General features: G+C 35.1%; 1 protein-coding gene across 4 annotated transcripts in view; it reads right to left on the reverse strand.

Annotated features, from left to right (window-relative positions):
• Positions 1-493: 493 nt before the first annotated feature.
• LOC106065454 (CAD protein-like) overlaps positions 494-18,458 on the reverse strand; it is a 41,480-nt gene continuing 23,515 nt past the window's right edge. For 3 of the 4 annotated variants that reach the window (XM_056031151.1, XM_056031155.1, XM_056031152.1), the window contains 11 exons: positions 17,622-17,838; positions 17,271-17,315; positions 16,351-16,532; positions 16,111-16,188; positions 10,964-11,105; positions 10,803-10,873; positions 7,675-7,800; positions 4,580-4,735; positions 4,333-4,434; positions 2,326-2,420; positions 494-1,155 (listed from right to left, as the gene is read on the reverse strand). In XM_056031151.1, coding sequence (XP_055887126.1) covers positions 1,053-1,155; positions 2,326-2,420; positions 4,333-4,434; positions 4,580-4,735; positions 7,675-7,800; positions 10,803-10,873; positions 10,964-11,105; positions 16,111-16,188; positions 16,351-16,532; positions 17,271-17,315; positions 17,622-17,838 — 1,317 coding nt within the window. In that variant the 3' untranslated portion in view covers positions 494-1,052. The remainder of the gene's footprint in view (positions 1,156-2,325; positions 2,421-4,332; positions 4,435-4,579; positions 4,736-7,674; positions 7,801-10,802; positions 10,874-10,963; positions 11,106-16,110; positions 16,189-16,350; positions 16,533-17,270; positions 17,316-17,621; positions 17,839-18,458) is intronic. The other variant, XM_056031154.1, reaches the window with a different exon arrangement.

The raw sequence follows: 18,458 nt of genomic DNA on the forward strand, positions 1-18,458 counted from the left end.
CGTATAAATGTAAATGTGTGTTTGTTTTTCACATCATTTTCTATAATAAACATTTTGGCTTGTGTATGTTTGTTTATTAAGAGGCACACTTTTATTTTCAAAAAAGTTTTTTATGATATTACTTTAAAATTAAAAACAAAATGAAACGATGATAGACTAAAAATTGATGCAATTATTGGTTTATATTAACATTGGTTTATTTAATAACTGTATGGTATCTCCAACTATACATACCAAACACTTGCTAATATAAGTAAAAATATAATACATCTACCATGTTTCTCAAAATACTGTAAGTTAATTATACATAGACACCATGGTTATTTGCCTAAGTCTCTGGAATTCAAGGGTTCATTAAAAAAAAAGCTACGTGCTTATTAAATTATCGTCAAATGATATCTCGCGCCAAAACGTCCCGTTGCCAAAACGGCTCGCGCCAAAACGGCGGGGCCAAAACGGCGGCGCCAAAACGTCACGTACCGATGTAGCAACTCATTATTTTGATGGAATTTATACAATTGAAAAATGCAATAAACAAAATATAATATACCAAAAAGATTCTATTACATTCATACATGAATTAAACAAAATTGTTTAAAAAAATTAAGACAATAAAATGTATGGAATACAAATTAACAGAAAAAAAAGTAAAAATACATTTTTATAAAGAGCAAATATTGTAAAAGTCAATGGAAGTGAGTAGAACTTGTTTATAAAAGGATTAGAGCATTGATAAATGCAAGATCAATAAAGAAAATGCTGAGACATGTAAAGTAAACTTCTCCCAAAAGAGTAATTATACTCGTTTAATAGAACACTTTATGGTTGTTGACATACAATTTTAATATCAATGAAGTATGAAGTGAACAATAACAAAAAAAAAACTTGTACAGTAGCAAAACAAAACAAAAAATATTACCGGATCATTTGAAATGTTCAAGAGTATAAGATTAAAAACAAATGCAAAATATATCTTTGAACTTCAAAGGCTGAACTCATTTCTTTTAAATTGTATCATAGAATACACAAGGTGATGCTGCAGTCATGCTGTATTAACATCTACCAAGAATCAATGCAATCAAAGCCATTCTGACATAGAGACCATTCTCTGCCTGCCTGAAGTAAGCTGCTCTTGGGTCTGTGTCAATACTGTGGCTGGAAAGGAAACAAACCATATTTAATGTTGAAATTGTTATCACCAAACTGATTTCTGCAATTAGTTAAAAAAATAATAATAAAAAAAACATCTTTTTTTTTTTTACAATTCCTCTTCTCAGCTTGCAAATTCTTCATTGGAAAAAACAAAAACCTGGTTCTTGAAAATGGCTCCAACCAAATAGTTTATGTATATCTTCTGCAAAAGACTTATTAGCTACCTGGCCACACTGGGAAACTCTGATTGTTATAGTTTTTTTGAAGTATAATAATGTAATAAATAAATTTGGCTTGCGACAGCTTTATCTTGAACACATACGACAAGTATTCCTGCAAATCTTCAAAGAGTAAAATAAATAAATAGACGATCAGAAACGTTCTTTGTCTGGATCTATAGACCTATCATCTAACTAGAATCTGCCTTCTAATGATGCGTTATATTGAGTAAAGTAAACACTTTTTCAATAAGTCATCAGGTATTGTCTTTTTATCAAGAAAAATATTAAAAAATAAACTTTTTTAAAAAAGACAATGCCTCTATTATACTACTTAAAATAGAATAAAATGTAAAAAAAAATAACTAAAAAAAATATTAGGTTCAAACCGAGTATCGAACATGTGATTTTGAGACAGATGCGTGAACATATGTATTTACCAATTTTAGCAAGCGGGAATTCATACTTTTGTGATTATTTATTAACATTATCATAAAATGGTCAACTAAATCTAATACTTGACCTAGACTTGTGATTAAGAACTCTTATGATCAAATTCTAGATCTAGAATGTAGATATAATCTTTATTAAAATTACGTAAAAAAATATTAGTAAGGCTTAAATATTCTTTCCATAAAATTGAAGCAACTTTAAATTTACTCTTATCATAATTTCGGTGCAGCCATCTGCTATGCAATGTTGTTTTTTTCTAAGTCTAGCCAATCCAAATTTACAATTATTTTTTACTTTGAAAAATTACAACGGTTTTCCAGGCCAATGAGCTATTAATTCTTTTCTCAGCGATATTCATCAACTGTTAAATTTCTAGGAAAATTGTTAGAGCTGTTTTAAGATCAGCATTCGCCCGCCCACCCAGGTTCCTCCATGAAGGAGTGACTTGAAAAGAGGTATAGTAAAACAAAACTTTTTTTTTATATATATTAACTTGTATTACCTTATTTCAAACAGACGTGGAAGGGGATGCATGACCACCATTTTCTTTTTAGCCAGGTTCATTAATTCTGGAGTCAGAATAAACTTGTTGCATGACTGCAAGAAAAAAAATGTTATGTCATTATATTCAAAACATCTTAGTAGTACTTAGTAGTATAATTGGTGATTGAATCACCAATTATATATATATATAGATAGATATATCAATATTTTAACCTTGTAATAAGTATAGGTGGTTTGACTGATTAACATTACTTTAAGGTGGCTATGCCCTGTTATCTTCCAAAAATATGTGTGTTAAAAGACCTAGATCCTCCCGCACCATGTGACAAGCTGTCTCTCTCTCAGACATTAGAATACTAAAAAAAAAAATCCTGAGCAACACCACATACAATTACTGCTGGTTGCAAATATTTAAATGATGTGTGTGTGTGTTTGCGCCATGATTACTCATCGATACAATTTTTCTCTCTCTCTCTATACATATGTAGTTGTTGTAGGGTTGCACAGGAAAGTAGCTCCAGCTCCGGTCGATTATCCAGCCATTATCAGTTCTAGACGAATATCACTGCAGGATAATTGGCTGGATATTAAAAAGAACAACATAGTAGGCCTACCTACATTCTTATTAATATGTATAAAGTGGACCTGTTATTGAATGTATTAACATTTATTTTAGAAGTAAAATTATGTGTTTAAAAATGTAGGAAGATGCACCAAACATTTTTTTATTTCAACGACAAAGCGTGTTAATATAAATAGAAATGAAAATTTACATTATAAATGCACATTAAATAGATAGCAGCAATGGCTGGCACATTTTTTTTTTACTTTGTTTATCTTGGGTTAGTTAACATGCTACCTGTACTATGTCCCGCAGACCTGACTAGCTGTGTGGGTATATCTTCAGAGGTAGAGATGATCAACTCCTACCCCCTTATTTGCTACGTCCATTACATTGAGTTCATAGATGGACATAATTTGCTAAGTCAACATGTTGACACTAAGAAGGCTCAATTAAAAGGCTTGACTATAAAGCATATATCTACAAAAGACCTTTTGCTACACAAACCATGAGTATATTACTTATATTATTAGTCATTACTTATGATATACACTTAGCCACTATCTGTATCAAGCAGTTTGTGGCCTTTAAAATAAAAGCCTGATGACGGTTGACCAGTCTGAAATAAATGAACACTTACATTTACCCACTATACAACCCAGATTGCACTTTACCTTTGAGAGATTTACATTAGCACAATATAAATATATATACCAGTTTTGTACATAGACAAACAAGTAACACATAATAGTTTGTAATATTAGTTAATAAATGCTGATCAACTTTAATTCATCAATAAGTTTAAAACAATAAGGTGAAAAAAAAAAAGTAAAATAAAAAATATAACATAACGGTAAGTATACTATTTAGAAGTTAGGTAAAATATTCAGTATATAGCTATTTACTACACATGTGGGTACGGTATCCAGCTTCAGCAAGATATCTTATTTTACTATTCGGCTGGATATCAAAAAGTGGTATCATGTGCATCCCTAATATAATGAAATAACTCTGCACATATGCTTATGGTGTGCACCAGCACACTGTACAACACTGGAGATGGATGGATTATTTAGATGAGCAAGGAGAGATATTGCTTGAAGTGATTAGAAAGAGCTGTATGGAACTTTAAGAGCCATCCTTCGTGCTACCACATCTGGATTAGGGACCTGGAGCGACATGGAAAAAGGTGTTGTTGGTCTGTATTAAGGTTTGGTAGGAAAGGACTGGTAGAACAAAAAACAACACTTCTAATGTATTGAAGGCTATAGTCACTGTGTTTTTTTTCAGTCTTATTTACACATGATCTTTTATGGTCAGCCCTCATTGAGTTGCCTCCTTAGATTTATTACAATACTGGTACATATAGACATTTCATTTTAATAATGGATTACTCCAAAGAGACAAATTTGAATACCAGAACATTAATTTCATGTTTATTACCTCATTGTATGCTTCAATGTTTTCAAATCTTTCTTTCTGTATTCTTGTCATGTACAAGACATCAGTGTCAGGAAGAGCATCTTCAAGGGATTGAAAAGATTCCTGCAAACATAGTAGATCAAGCTTTTTTTTGCAGATTTTCAAATTTCAAAAATAATTGGTCACAGTATGGAGTTCAATAAGTTACTTTATTTTGTACTAGTTTCCCACCTGTGGCCGAAAGAGTTATTAAAGACTTTGCACCAACCTGTTTTATCCCACGTTTTCTTAGAAGTTCCACAATATCAGTTGGCATTTCAAGTCCAGGTACAGGCACATATCTCACATTGACCTTATACAACATTAACAGCTTGGCCAAAGAGTGGACAGTGCGGCCATTTTTCAAGTCACCAACAAGTGTGATCTGTTGTACAAAACAGCGCAATATTTTGTTAATTTTTAAAATATCAATCTTATTTAAACTTGAAATGGTGATGTGTCTCATAGAAATCCTGAGTAATTTGAAATAAACCTTTATTGGACAAAACTCACAGAACTTAGTTCAGACTAAAGGGTAGTGTTTGAAACGTTTGATAAAAGTGTTATTTAGAGAGCTGCTTGCCAGTTATCAAAACCTGCTCTGAAAGTATTCAAGAACACTTCCTCTTCATTACTTTCTCAAAAGATAAAACAGAAAGCTGCTTTATAAACATTGTAAATATTGGAAGAGAGTGTGATAACTGTGTTGTGTGGTGTTCATGCTGTAGGAATTCTAGATGTAGTGTAGCTGGGTTCCTCTGAATTTAGAATCATATTCACATCCGGTTTAGAGAATAATTTTATAGTATTAACTTAAATAATAAATATGTTAACAGAATAATTCATATTGTTACGAATCTCACTATCCAGGCTCTCTACAAACTGCACCATACACCACCAACTTAAAGAACTCGACAACTCAGGGCTCCAAAGTAACGTAACACTTTAATAGTTGAATAAATAACAGCCAACATTGTACAATTGGCAACACGTACACTGTACAAATATCTCTCCGATAACACCGTACTGCTGTATCAAACTCTTGCACTGGCCTCTCCGTCTCGTTCCGGGCTTGCACTGGGTTCAACAGTTCAGGACTGACTTCGCATACTAGGCTCGTTGTGTCGGACTCGATCGCAGACCAAGATCAAGACGCCATTCATCTCAACTGTACTTGACAGTACTCCGCACTGAACCATCGTAATGCTCCGTACAGAACCACACCGTTGAAACTGTGCTGTAGTCGACCGTGTTCTGAACCCCTGTCGTGAACCTTCTGTCGTGAACCGTCTTGACTGCGACACCTCCGCTGTTATATAGGGTCCCTACTGGCCTTCTCGAACCGGACAGAACGCCGCTCAACATTTCTAGGTGGTCAGATGACTACAACTCTCGTGACGCTCCTGAGCTCTGTTCACGACTGCGATCCTTCCCGAACCGTCCTGTTGACACTCGACTCGGCTGACCGTCGTAGCTCGTCATGGTTGACCGCTCGTCTAGCACTGGCCTGGGGCGATTTGCATCGGCTGACTACACACACACCACTACCCCCATCTGTGCCACCACCAGGTTTATAACACTGCCCCCTCCTTAGATCTGTCCGTCCCGGACAGAATCAAACTCGCCATGAAACGGGTGGAGTCCATTGATGTGGACGACCTTCCCCTTGGACCGGTGGCTTCCTTGTATCCGGCAAACGTCATCTGTGATCCTTTTAACTACATGGTAAGGGCGTTCCTGGGGCAATTTGCGTCGGCTGACTACACACACACCACTACCCCCATCTGTGCCACCACCAGGTTTATAACAATATATAATGGCACAATATAAAATGAATTGAAATAATAAATCAATAGTAATAATATTGAAACAAAGCATAATATACAACAGACTACCATTGAGTCTCCCATTATTTATACTCTTTGATCAAAATTTATATCTAGAAAAATTCATATTTTTTCAAGCAGAATTTCTTTTTCAACTATGTAGTTTCCCTGGCTTGTACGACCAAAATAACTTTTATGGACTTTTCACAGCTGTGTGCGAAACATTTTCGTTAAATCTACAGTAGATCTAAGTCACTAAAATTCGATGACTTTTCATGGTTGTGTGCGAATTATCTTCACTGAATCTACTGTAAATCTAGACTCTATATCTAAGTCACTAAAATTTGCAGACTTTTCATGGTTTCATAGGGTCAGGGCCGGTCTTAGGCCACTGCAACCTATGCGGCCGGAGTGGGCCCCGCACTTTCATAGGCCCTGCGCAAATTCTAGGTGTAAATTATAAAATTAAACCATTTTAACTTATTGTAAAATATACAAAAAATCTCCTGAAACTATTAAAATCTTCTGAAAACTGATGCAAATCTCCATAAAAACAGACAAAACAACGCCAATCCTACTCGCGATAAAAAAAACAACAAACCTGCATATTCAGCTTTCATTTAATAAAAAATGTAATAATAAGGCGAATTTTAACCAAAACAAGAAGTTCAAATACTTAATTGTCACTTGCATCTATCTTGTCATCTTAAAAAAAAAAGTGATATTTTGCTATTCAATAGTAAATCTAAAAGGCAGAATGTTTATCAGCTTTTTTTTTTTTTGGAAAAACTACTATCTACTGTAGATGGCTCGTAAAGTTAATTTGACTTTGATTTTGCACTTAGTAGAGTATGAATAAAATGTAAAGACGAATTTATTTTCTAATACAAAATCTTAATTTTCACTTATTATCCTTATCACAACCCAGATTAGGCCCCGCGCAGTCTATTTCGCATAGGGCCGGCCCTGCATAGAGTTAGTAATTATCTTCACTAGTAGTAATTATCTTCACCAGGTTCTAGTGATTTAGCATAAATCTAGAGGCTAGATCTTAGTCACTAAATTTGCGGACTTTTCACGGCTGTGTGAGAATTATCTTCACTGAATCTATCAAAGATCTAGAATCTATAATAGACTATATAGATTATAACTCTAATTCACTAAAATTCGCGGACTTTTCACGGCTTCACATGGTTAGTAATTATCTTCACTTGATTCTAAGTGGGTGAAAGGCGGTGTAGGTGTGTCACTGGTCAGCTCATTGACACAGCCAGCCCGTAACGTCAAGTCATCAGAATGCCTAGTTACACTGTTGTTTTTTCCCCCAACATTTTTTAGCAAGAAATGACCAAAAATTATATTTTAAAAAATATTGGGTTTAGGAGAGTGGACAAAATTTTAGGAGAATTCTGGCAATTTTTAGGAGAATTTTACGAACCGTGACTAAGTTAAGTGTTAAAAACTTATATTGCAATGATAAGGTTAAACCCTCACTTACTGTCAAACCATTAACTGTGCCAATTTCTTCTCTGACAGTGAAAACATCCAACAAAGCTTGTGTAGGATGTTCCCCAATACCATCCCCTGCATTCACTACAGGTTTCCTGCTAGCTTTGGCTGCAGACTAAAAATACAAGAATTTCATTTTAAAGACAAAGTAATAATTATTATTCTATCATTCGTATTACTTTTGTTGAAAATATAATAATAATAACAAAGTTTGTCTTTGAGTCCAAAGATTAAGGAGGTGTGCTGTATATCAGGTGGCTACTCAGTCTAAGCCAGGGGTTCTCAATCTGTGGGTCGTGACCCCTTTGGGGGTCGAATGACCATTTGCCAGGGGTCGTCTAAGACCATCGGAAAATGGTTTGGTTATTGTGCTATTTGTAACCTGAAGTTTTTATTGTTTTTTTTTTTTTAGTTTTTAACGTGTTTTAACATGCACACTTGTAACATGGATGATATACATTTATATTTATGATGTGGTTGTAAAGATAACTACTTAGATTACATTATTATTAAATAAATTATGAGATTGTCATGTATCACTAAAATAAAATAAAAGGTGGGGATAACACATATAGATCTAAGAACAAAGACATAAAGCCAGGGGATATGGATGGCATTTGGAGTCAATGTAACATCATTGTTTGAAAGTAGACAAGCTTTTTATTGCTAGTTTCTTCTTTGTAGTTGTTAAAGAAGACGTCTTTGTTGTTGCAGAAATGATTGAGTCCATTAAATACGTCGTAGCACCATTGAGGGGTCAAATGTTTCTTTGGTGAAGATTTAATCACGTCGTGAAGAAACTTTCATTAACAATACGCTATCGAATTATAGTCCATGTTATAAAGGAAATAAATTCATTATGGAACAATCCATGAACATGGACAAAGAATGTTGAGAAAAGAAAACAAAATGACAATTTTTTGCGGTATGTTTTACTTCAATAGTTTAAGCTTGAATTGAAATACCAAGATGCGTCATTAGTAATGCCAAATTTATGAGGCCGAAAAAATATCAGAGCTTTGATGATCATAAGGGAATCCAGTATTTTAGTTTTGAAGACTGTCGGAGCAGTCCTTGAGCTTCCTATTTGGTGGCTCTCAGAATTGCAAGAGTTCTGAAATCTAACACCATTACCAATGAGTTACTGTCAACGGTCATGTACATTGTACGAGTTCTGTTTGGAGCTGAATACATTTATAAATTTAGTGCTATTTCCATGTCTAATGACACTGTTCACAGGATAACAGTTGACATGTCTTCTGATGTTATCAATCAGGTAATTCAGGAAATGATGTCTGCTCCTTTTACAATATTTAGTATTCAGCTTGATGAATCTACAGACGTTGTAAATTGTTCAATTTACTGTTTTACTTGAGATACATACATAATGACGAGCTTAAAGATTAGCTTCTATGCAAACTTTTTGAAACGATCTCAACAGCATGTGATGGAATTGAGAAAAGTAAAAGACCTCTTGGAAAAATAAATGTGGTGTCTGCACAGATCGTACTCTTTCTTATATGATTTGCTTCAATGTCAGTTACATTACACAATTCTGGATCAATTGTTTGCAGCCACTCTGTTCTAGTTGAGATTTATTGTCACTACTTCCTACATTGTTTTCTTTGTGAAACATGTTTTTCTGCCTAAATACATAAATAAACTTGATGCAGAAGATGTGAATCTCTAATCTAGTGAAATAAAAACAAGTTCAACATTCGCACTGACTTTGGCGTGTTTGAAAATAATTTTGTAGCTAAGTACTAAAGAAGTTTACTGTGTCGAATACTGTACGTTTTCCATGCTTATTTTAACAGTATGCCTACTTTTTAAATTGTCAGTTAGGTATGCAACATGATAATTGTAAAAACGCATTAGAAAAGTAAATCAATGGAAGTTATAAAAGATACGCTTTTTTGTTATCTAAGCGCAAATTTATTTTACACTTAATAAAGCTTTTGTTTGAGTTTCTAACAATGGAATTAACATCATGGATATCAGATATATACATTTTAAATACGATTATATAAACTAAATTACATTTAACTAACCCAATGAACGAATTTTTTTTTAATGGTTGGGGGTCGCCGCAGAGTGGAAAATTGTATTAGGGGGGTCGCGGAGCTAAAAAGGTTGAGAACCGCTGGTCTAAGCTATTCTCTATATATTTTTCCAAATCCAGCAACTTGAGATGAAATGAAATAAATACAGTAGACTAGAAATAATTTAAAATGCCAGTAGTATTTTGAACAAAATCTAACTGGCTACAAAAACATGTCTTTTTACTCTAGCATTCTGGAGTCATCTGTCCTACTCAAGACAGTTAATGACAATACTGCGTATCAATAGATAACCTCTTCCCATCACGACAGAAATACACCCACACCCACTCCACAACAATTACCCACTGGTCTGTTCATTTGTTCCTAGGATAAATTTTTTTCCTTTTTTTTTTCAAACTTAAAATAATAAAATAATGCTTGCAATTACACAATACCCCATACATTCCTTTGACCCATGAATTCTAGCATCTATTACATTGAATTGGAATTTTTGTATAACTTATCTCCCCACAAACACTTCCATACCATTATCTCTCCACACCTGAAATCTGTTCCAGTTTGAACAGACATAATAAAAAATGTTTTTAGTTTATAAAATGTATACAATAGCAAGTTATAAGCCAAAAGTTACACACAAAAAGAGTTTAAACACTGAAGTTTTGATTGTGAAAATATTTAATTACTCTAAGTAATGATAGTAATAAAAGGTTAATTTTTTTTTTTCATCCACCGCAAGTCAGAGAAATTAATTATGAATGAGAGTCAGGGTTTTTATATATATTAGAATATTAGATGATATGTTTCAAGCTGATCATTATGACATAAACAAAATAAAGTGGTTCTGAAGAAAATTTACTCTATAGATCTAATAACTTTTTAAAAAAAGTGCAATACTATTTTTCTATTTAATTAATTAAAAGGTATTATTATTTGTATCATGAATTTCTTGTTTAAAATGAAAATTCTAACCCAAAAATTTTTGGAGTTATTAGTATTCTAGACAGTAAATTTCAATTGGATAATTCTTTTTTTTTCCTACACATAAATGAATTACCTGAACAGCCCCAACCTCTGGATGTCGAATAACAATGATATCAGCATAGCCTGCCATCATGACAATAGTATCTGTGGACATAGTTCAGTGTTACTAAGACAACAACACAGCAATCAATCAATATAATTCCTTTAAAAACAACTAAACTAAAAAGGGTGTACCTTGCAAAGACTCTCCTTTTGTAGTGGAAGAGGTGAGTTCATTAAAGTGGACAACTGAACCTCCAAGTCTCTGCATGGCCACAGAGAATGAACAGCTTGTCCTGGTAGAGGCCTCAAAGAACATGGATGCAAGGACTTTTCCCTTTTTTTTAATTTTTTTTTTTGGAAAAGAAAAAAATTAATTTACAATGATTCATTTCTTTCATAACATACTAGCTCAATAAACTAGTTATGTAGCAAGTGACATTTTAGAGATGAATTAAAATACTACTTCATAAAAGCAAGAGCACAGATCAAAAATGGAGTTCTGATTAAGTATATGGTAGTGCTCAAAGACTCCAGGACAACAAAGTTGAGGTATAAAACAAAACAGAATTATCTAACAGAATTTTTTTTTTCATTTTAGACAGTCTAGTCCACTTGTTCAACCAACAGTTCATCCTACCAGCCATTATTTGAATCTAATCCCAAACAACTAAAAGAAGAAGTTAAGTTGAAGAATTGCATAATAGCATGTGATTGGGAAAAAGGCATGGTGGCTGAGTGGTAAAGCACTTAGCTTCCAAACCAAGGGGATGCAGGTTCAAATATCAGTGAAAACTGGTATTTTGGATTTCTGAACTTTTAGGACACCCCTGAGTCCAACCAAGTCTAATGGGTACCAGACATTAGTTGAGGAAAGTAAAGGTGGTTGGTCGTTGTGCTCGCCACCCTTGTAAACTTTCGACCATCATCTTTCAATGCAAGAGTCGGCTCTGACCATCACATCTGGAAAAGAGTCTTAGGCAAATTCGGGATAGGTCAATGCAACAGCAACGGATTATTACTACTCCAGACCTGTGCTGAACACAAGCTGCTCATATTGAACACAATATTCAGTCTTCCAATGAGAAAGCGGACTTCCTGGATGCATCCCCGCTCAAGACACTGGCACCTCATAGATTACATCATCACCAGACAATCTGACCATCATGACATTCGTGTCACCAAATCTTGCTGTGGTGCAGAATGTGGAACAGACCACCGCCTCATCATCACAAAACTAATCATTCGTATTCAACCAAAGAGACATCCGCAAAAATCTAAACCCCTAAAAAGGCTAAACATGTCCAGCTTAGCAGATGACAAAACTGAAAAGTCGCTTGCAGATGCGATAGAAAACTGCCTCAAGTCCACCCTTCTAACTGAATCAAATGTAGATAAAAGCTGGGAATGCTTCAAAGAAGCTATCCATAGCACAGCATTAAACATACTCGGTCCTATAGAGAGAAAGCATCAGGACTGGTTTGATGAAAACAGTACTGAGATCAGAAAACTATTAGACGAAAAGCACAAGCTCCACAAATTGTATCTGAACAACTCAAACTCCCAGTCCACTAAAGATACATTCACTAACATCCGCAAAAATGTGCAAAAACAGTTACGCCAATACAAGATACCAGGCTTAGCAAGAAAGTGGAAACAATACAGGAATTTGCTGACAAGCACGATATGAAGAACTTCTACCATGCCATAAACGAAATCTATGGACCCACAAAGTCAGGCTCATCCCCTCTATTAAATGCTGATGGGACAATCCTATTGACAGATATGGAAGAAATCCTAAAACACTGGGCAGAGCACTTCGAAAAGGTTCTCAATACACCTTCCATCATAAATGAAGCGGCCATAGACAGGCTACAGCAAGTACCAATAAATGAAAAAATGGATGACCCCCTTACGCTAAAGGAAACCGATCTTGCCATTCAACAGCTCGCAAGCGGAAAAGCCCCAGGAGCTGACTCCATTCCCGCAGAGGTCTACAAAAAAGGTGGATTAGCCCTAATTGAAAGACTTCATAAGCTCTTCTTAATTATGTGGGAAAAAGAGTCAATACCACAAGACTTTAAAGATGCCACTATTGTTCATTTATACAAGCGAAAAAGAAACCGCCAGATCTGCGACAACCACAGAGGAATATCTCTTCTCTCTATTGCTGGGAAAATCCTTGCACGCATCTTACTAAATCGGCTCATGCAACACATAGAATATGGTATACTACCAGAAAGTCAGTGCAGCTTCAGAAAAGAGAGTGGAACCAGTGACATGATCTTTGCAGCAAGGCAGCTCCAGGAAAAATGCCAAGAACAAAATGATGACCTGTTCTCAATATATGTCAACTTAACAAAGGCATTCGACACTGTTAGCAGAGAAGGACTCTGGAAGATCATGTCAAAGTATGGCTGTCCACAAAAATTCATAACCATGGTGAGACTATTTCATGATGGCATAAAGGCTCGTGTCCAAGAAAGTGGAGAACCATCAGAGCCCTTCGAAGTATCAAACGGGGTAAAACAAGGCTGTGTCCTAGCACCTACACTGTTCAGTATCATGTTCTCTGCTATGCTGACAGATGCATTCACAAATAGAGAAAACAACGGGATAAATATATCATACAGATTTGATGGTGGTCTATATAACCCGAGGCGGCTTAAAGCGAAATCAAAAAGAAATGCAGCAGTAATCAGAGACTTGCTATTTGCTGACGACTGTGCCCTAAATGCCTGCTCTGAAAACGATCTGCAGAGCATCGTCAGTGACTTCTCAAGAGCATGCTCAGGCTTTGGCCTTACCATCAATACGAACAAGACTGAAGTCTTATATCTACCTGCTCCTGGGAAAGCCGACTCGGATCCATGCATCACTATAAATGGACAGGATATAAACGCAGTGGTTAAATTCACATATCTTGGTAGCACACTCTCCAGAAATGGAAAAATCGATAGTGAAATCGACCTGCGTATCGCCAAGGCCAGTGCATCCTATGGCAGACTGTCTAAAAATGTCTGGAACAGACATGATATCACCACAAACACAAAGCTAGGGGTCTATAGAGCCGTCATCCTCCCTACATTTCTCTATGCCTCAGAAACATGGACAGTGTACAGTAAACATGCAAAGAAACTGAACCACTTCCACATGACATGTCTGAGAAAAATACTAAATGTCAAATGGCAAGACAAAATACCAGATACAGAAGTCCTTCGAAGAGCGTGTCTGCAAAGCATCCAAACAATCCTGATGCAGTCCCAGCTGCAATGGGCAGGTCACGTCTACAGAATGGAAGACCACCGCATCCCCAAACGACTCTTGTAGGGCCAACTAAGCGAAGGAAAGCGCTCGCAAGGTGGTCAAAGAAAGCGCTTCAGGGACACCCTCAAAGCTTCTCAGAAGGCGTTCAGCATAGAACCAGGCACCTGGGAGACAGAGGCACATGACAGAGCATCATGGCGTTGCGCTGTGAAAACTGGCGTACAGGTTGCTGAGGAAAAAAAACAACGCTGGCAAAAGAAAAACGCCAGAAAAGAAAAGCAAGGCAAACAACACTAGCTCCAGCTGGAATAACCTGCCCAGTGTGCGGTCGAACATTCCGGGCTCACATAGGTCTCACCAGCCACATGAGGAGGCATAAAACCCCAGTGCAAAGCCCTCAGCCCCCTGGATGACAAAGTGGTCATCATCGAACCACGATGGACGAACTATATATATATAAACTTTCGGCCATCATCTTTACTTAACTATGAGATTGGGAAGACTATGCAAAAAGTGATGAGGCTTAAGTCCTGGAAACACATGTTCAACAAATGTTGATAAGAGACATTTTTCTTTAGTGTATTATATTTTGCATCATCAGTATCATGCAAATTGTTAAGAAAAATCTGTAATATGTATATTATATATATATATATATAAAACAAACAAAAAAACATGCACACACACACACACACATATATATATATATATATATATATATATATATATATATATATATATAAGGGTGTTTGTGTTACACTTATTTACATTAAAAGCAAGGCTTGATAAAGGGAGCTCCTAAAAAAGTTAAAAAACTTTCTCCAGCAGAAGTGTTATGATTAACTGAAAAATCTGACTTCCAAAGTCACATTAGTCATAGAAACCTCAACCATGTTAACAGAATGTAAATTAAGAAAGAGAAAAAAAAAAAAGATAAACCAGATTAGTTGAAAGTGTTTATCTGTGTATCAAGTCTGTGGACATACTTCTATAATGAACATGTGTATCATTTCAAGTCAAAATATGCCTGTGCTTTGTCATGCGTATCTTCTTTTGGTGTTTTCCTTTGTGTACCATAAGAGATTGTGAGTTTTGGTTTCTAGGAACGCGCTTTTGTTGATGTCATTTTTGCTTACTTGTTTTGCTTCTGTTGTGTGATGAGGCTAGATCTCCTGTGAGTTTCTCTTATGGGTTTTCTTCCCCAGTATTGGGTAAGTTTGTTTATGTTACTACCTTCTAAATGTCGTAGATCTAAATTCGTTTCTTTTTATAGTTGTGCGAATGGCAGTATCAAAGGAGTGTGTATTTTTCTTATCTAGGGACGCAGGCTTAGGACTCTGCTGGAGTCAAGTCTGAGTTGTAGGCTTGGTATTTGAATATTGCCCGTGGCGTTAGGTTGGGCATTGTCGACCATGGCACTGAGAATAAGGTGTGCTATAGTTCCTTTGAATGTAATTTGTAATTGCTATTGATATTTATTCGTAATGTATGCTTCATCATATCATATATTCATTAAATTGTTAAATGTACAATCTTGTTGTTAAATAATGTACATTAACTTACGTTGTCATTAATATTGTTCACGTTGAACAACTGTTGGTATTGACTAAATGTTCAGTTGAATATCTTTTATTCAATGTGTGTATTTTACATGCTATTGCCTTTATGTTCTTGCGTTACTCTGTTCAAGTTGGGATACGGGACCATAATATCATTCCCTAGCTAATCTGAAATTCCACCCTGACAGGCTTCAGTTGTTTCTAAATAATGTGCATGTTATTGTTAGTAGAGATAACCTTCCACTGTAAAGATTAGACTAATGCAGAGGCTCTCATCACATTACAAATATACGGCTGAAGGCAGCCAAACAATCAATGTGTGTACATGAAAATAATGACATTTTTAAGCTGTATGTTAAGTTGTAACACAGGACATGTCAGAACCTCCCCATGTGGTGTTTCAAATAAAGTGAAATTAATGTTAAGGTTTAGTCACTATTTTCTGTAGCTATTCTATAAATAATGACAGCTTTAGTCTGCTTTTTATTTTCTTAAACCACAAGTTGTGATACTCACCTTTAACACATGATCCAGAGGTCGATCTTTAGTTACAGCAACTTTATAGTTATGCGCCAAGTTGAATATTTCTGACAGCTTAGGAATAGAAAATCTTAATAAATATTTAATTTTAAAATATTTAATTTTATCATCACATAAAATAAATCATTTAGCTATAGCCTTCCATTTCTTTCCTTAGGCCCCACTTTCAGACCTTGCCATCTGTGGGGGCAGAAGGTGTAAAGCTCTCTCTCCTACCTGATCTTTATTAAATGTCAGAACTGTATTACAGTGCTGTCCTGTCAGTCCTGGGGTAAAATGTGGATGACCAACAGGCTGAAGAGATGCTGGGTACATGCCAGGCAAGGGAACAACTGGAACTGTTGGCACTAACTGGCGTGGCAACTCTGGATGAGTAGCATGAAATTCTCTGGGTAGATCTACAGATTAAAAATTAAAAAGTTAGGATTAAACTTTATGATTCTTTTGTTTCATTAATAAATTAGAGCAATTTTTTTTAATGAGCCTATTCAAATAACTTGATTTTTAAAAAAAAAGATAATTCCAGCAACATAATTCTAACAAGACAAAATAAGAAACAGATTAGTGCTGAACAGAAACAGTTGAACAGAAAGTGACATAAGGTACACTGACACCAAAAACATGAAAATATAAAGCTTGCATACATTAAGTACATGAGCCAAGAGTTGCACCTAATACTATTTCACTAACAATAAATACAGTCAACATTGAAATAATTACAAAGCTTTCTAAACATTGAAAAGTACAACACCTAGTGCAAAAACAATAAAATTCACATTTACATCAAAGTGTTAAATTTCTAATCTATATATAGATATCTATTAAGTTTGATTTATTAAAACCTTTCACAGATGTATTAGTAACATAAATTATTCAAATAATTTGTTAAGCAAACTGTTATAGCAAGGCAATGCTAAATTAAAAAAAAACCCAGTAAATTGTTAAGTCAAAATTTTTAACAGCCTTTTTAAATATTAAGATTAAAATATGTACCCGTTAAAAAAGCACCCACTTTATTTGTACTTTGTGAATGTTGTCAGGACATATATACCAAGTAGCGTTATTAGTCAAATAGTCAATGTGCAATACCATGAAATCAAGACACAAAATCAAGATGAAAAGCATGCTTGGGTTACCTGTCTTGTCACGCTGACAGGTGCTGTGTTCTGGTGGCTCAAATACTGTTGTAAGGCATTTAAAAAATGGAAGTTGAGACAATATTTACCAACTTCTCAAATCTTCTAGTTAAAAAGTTGTACAGATAACCAGAGAGTTTTAGAAAAAAAACTGACAATGCTAATGGGCTGGTTGCTATCAAAAACTTCACATAGCTTTAACAAACATGTTAGATTGTCATGCTTAAAAAGCTACTATTAACAAAGTGGGGGTAGGTTAAGGAAGCCTTAAAATAACAAATTCAATGCAATTAGCTACAAAACACATGGTGGTGTTAAACAAATGTTAAAAATGGGACCAAAAGAAATTACCAAATGGAGAGTTTTCTGACAACTTTGGTGTCCTTGGAGCATGTGACTTTTCCTGGAGGTGATTTTTTCTTGGACTTGGTGGTTCAGAGGGACCTTGGGAAGCAGGCAAGTTTCCAGGTATCTGGACGCTAAGCTCAGGGAATGTTGATTCTTTAGTTAAACTGATTGTTGGAAGCCTAGATCTAACATCAATCCCAGAACCCGGCTGAGTTAACACCTACAAACAGTAATTAGTCATTTTAAGGTGATTATGTACACATATCAATATAAACATTTCATTACTCACTATATGACTCAATAATATTGTGATGTATATGTAAGGGTCACAAGTCTTCTTCTTGATTGTTGAAAGTGCTTGAATATCTTGCAGGTGCTCTTAATGAAGATAGTGGTGAGAAGTGCTTAAGTTGACTCTTTCTTGAGATGTCAGATGTACAAGAAATTACTGTGACGTGCCGGAGATTCTATAGATGTATATCTCTAAATCTCTAGATCTAATTACTATCTTAGAGATTCAATAAATGAAGGTCCTTTTCAATTCAAAAACAGAACTTTAATTCAAAACTTGGAATCACTATGTACAGAAATAAAACTAACTTTGTTTCAAAGTTCAATAATAAAATATTCAAATTTACTACTACATTTAATACAAATACAAGACTGATCTATACAAATTCTAACTCGAAACTAAAGTAAGTCTTATCTCTACGAAGTTTACATTTCGACTGAAGGTTCTAGATAGCGACCTTTTTGACCTTGTTTTTGACAATTGGCTTAACCAATGAAATTATTTTCTTCAACCAATCAAAATCACTTCCTGTGAGGTGTCATGCTACT

The sequence above is a fragment of the Biomphalaria glabrata genome, chromosome 5, assembly GCF_947242115.1.
Source record: "Biomphalaria glabrata chromosome 5, xgBioGlab47.1, whole genome shotgun sequence".
NCBI classification, from domain to species: domain Eukaryota; kingdom Metazoa; phylum Mollusca; class Gastropoda; family Planorbidae; genus Biomphalaria; species Biomphalaria glabrata.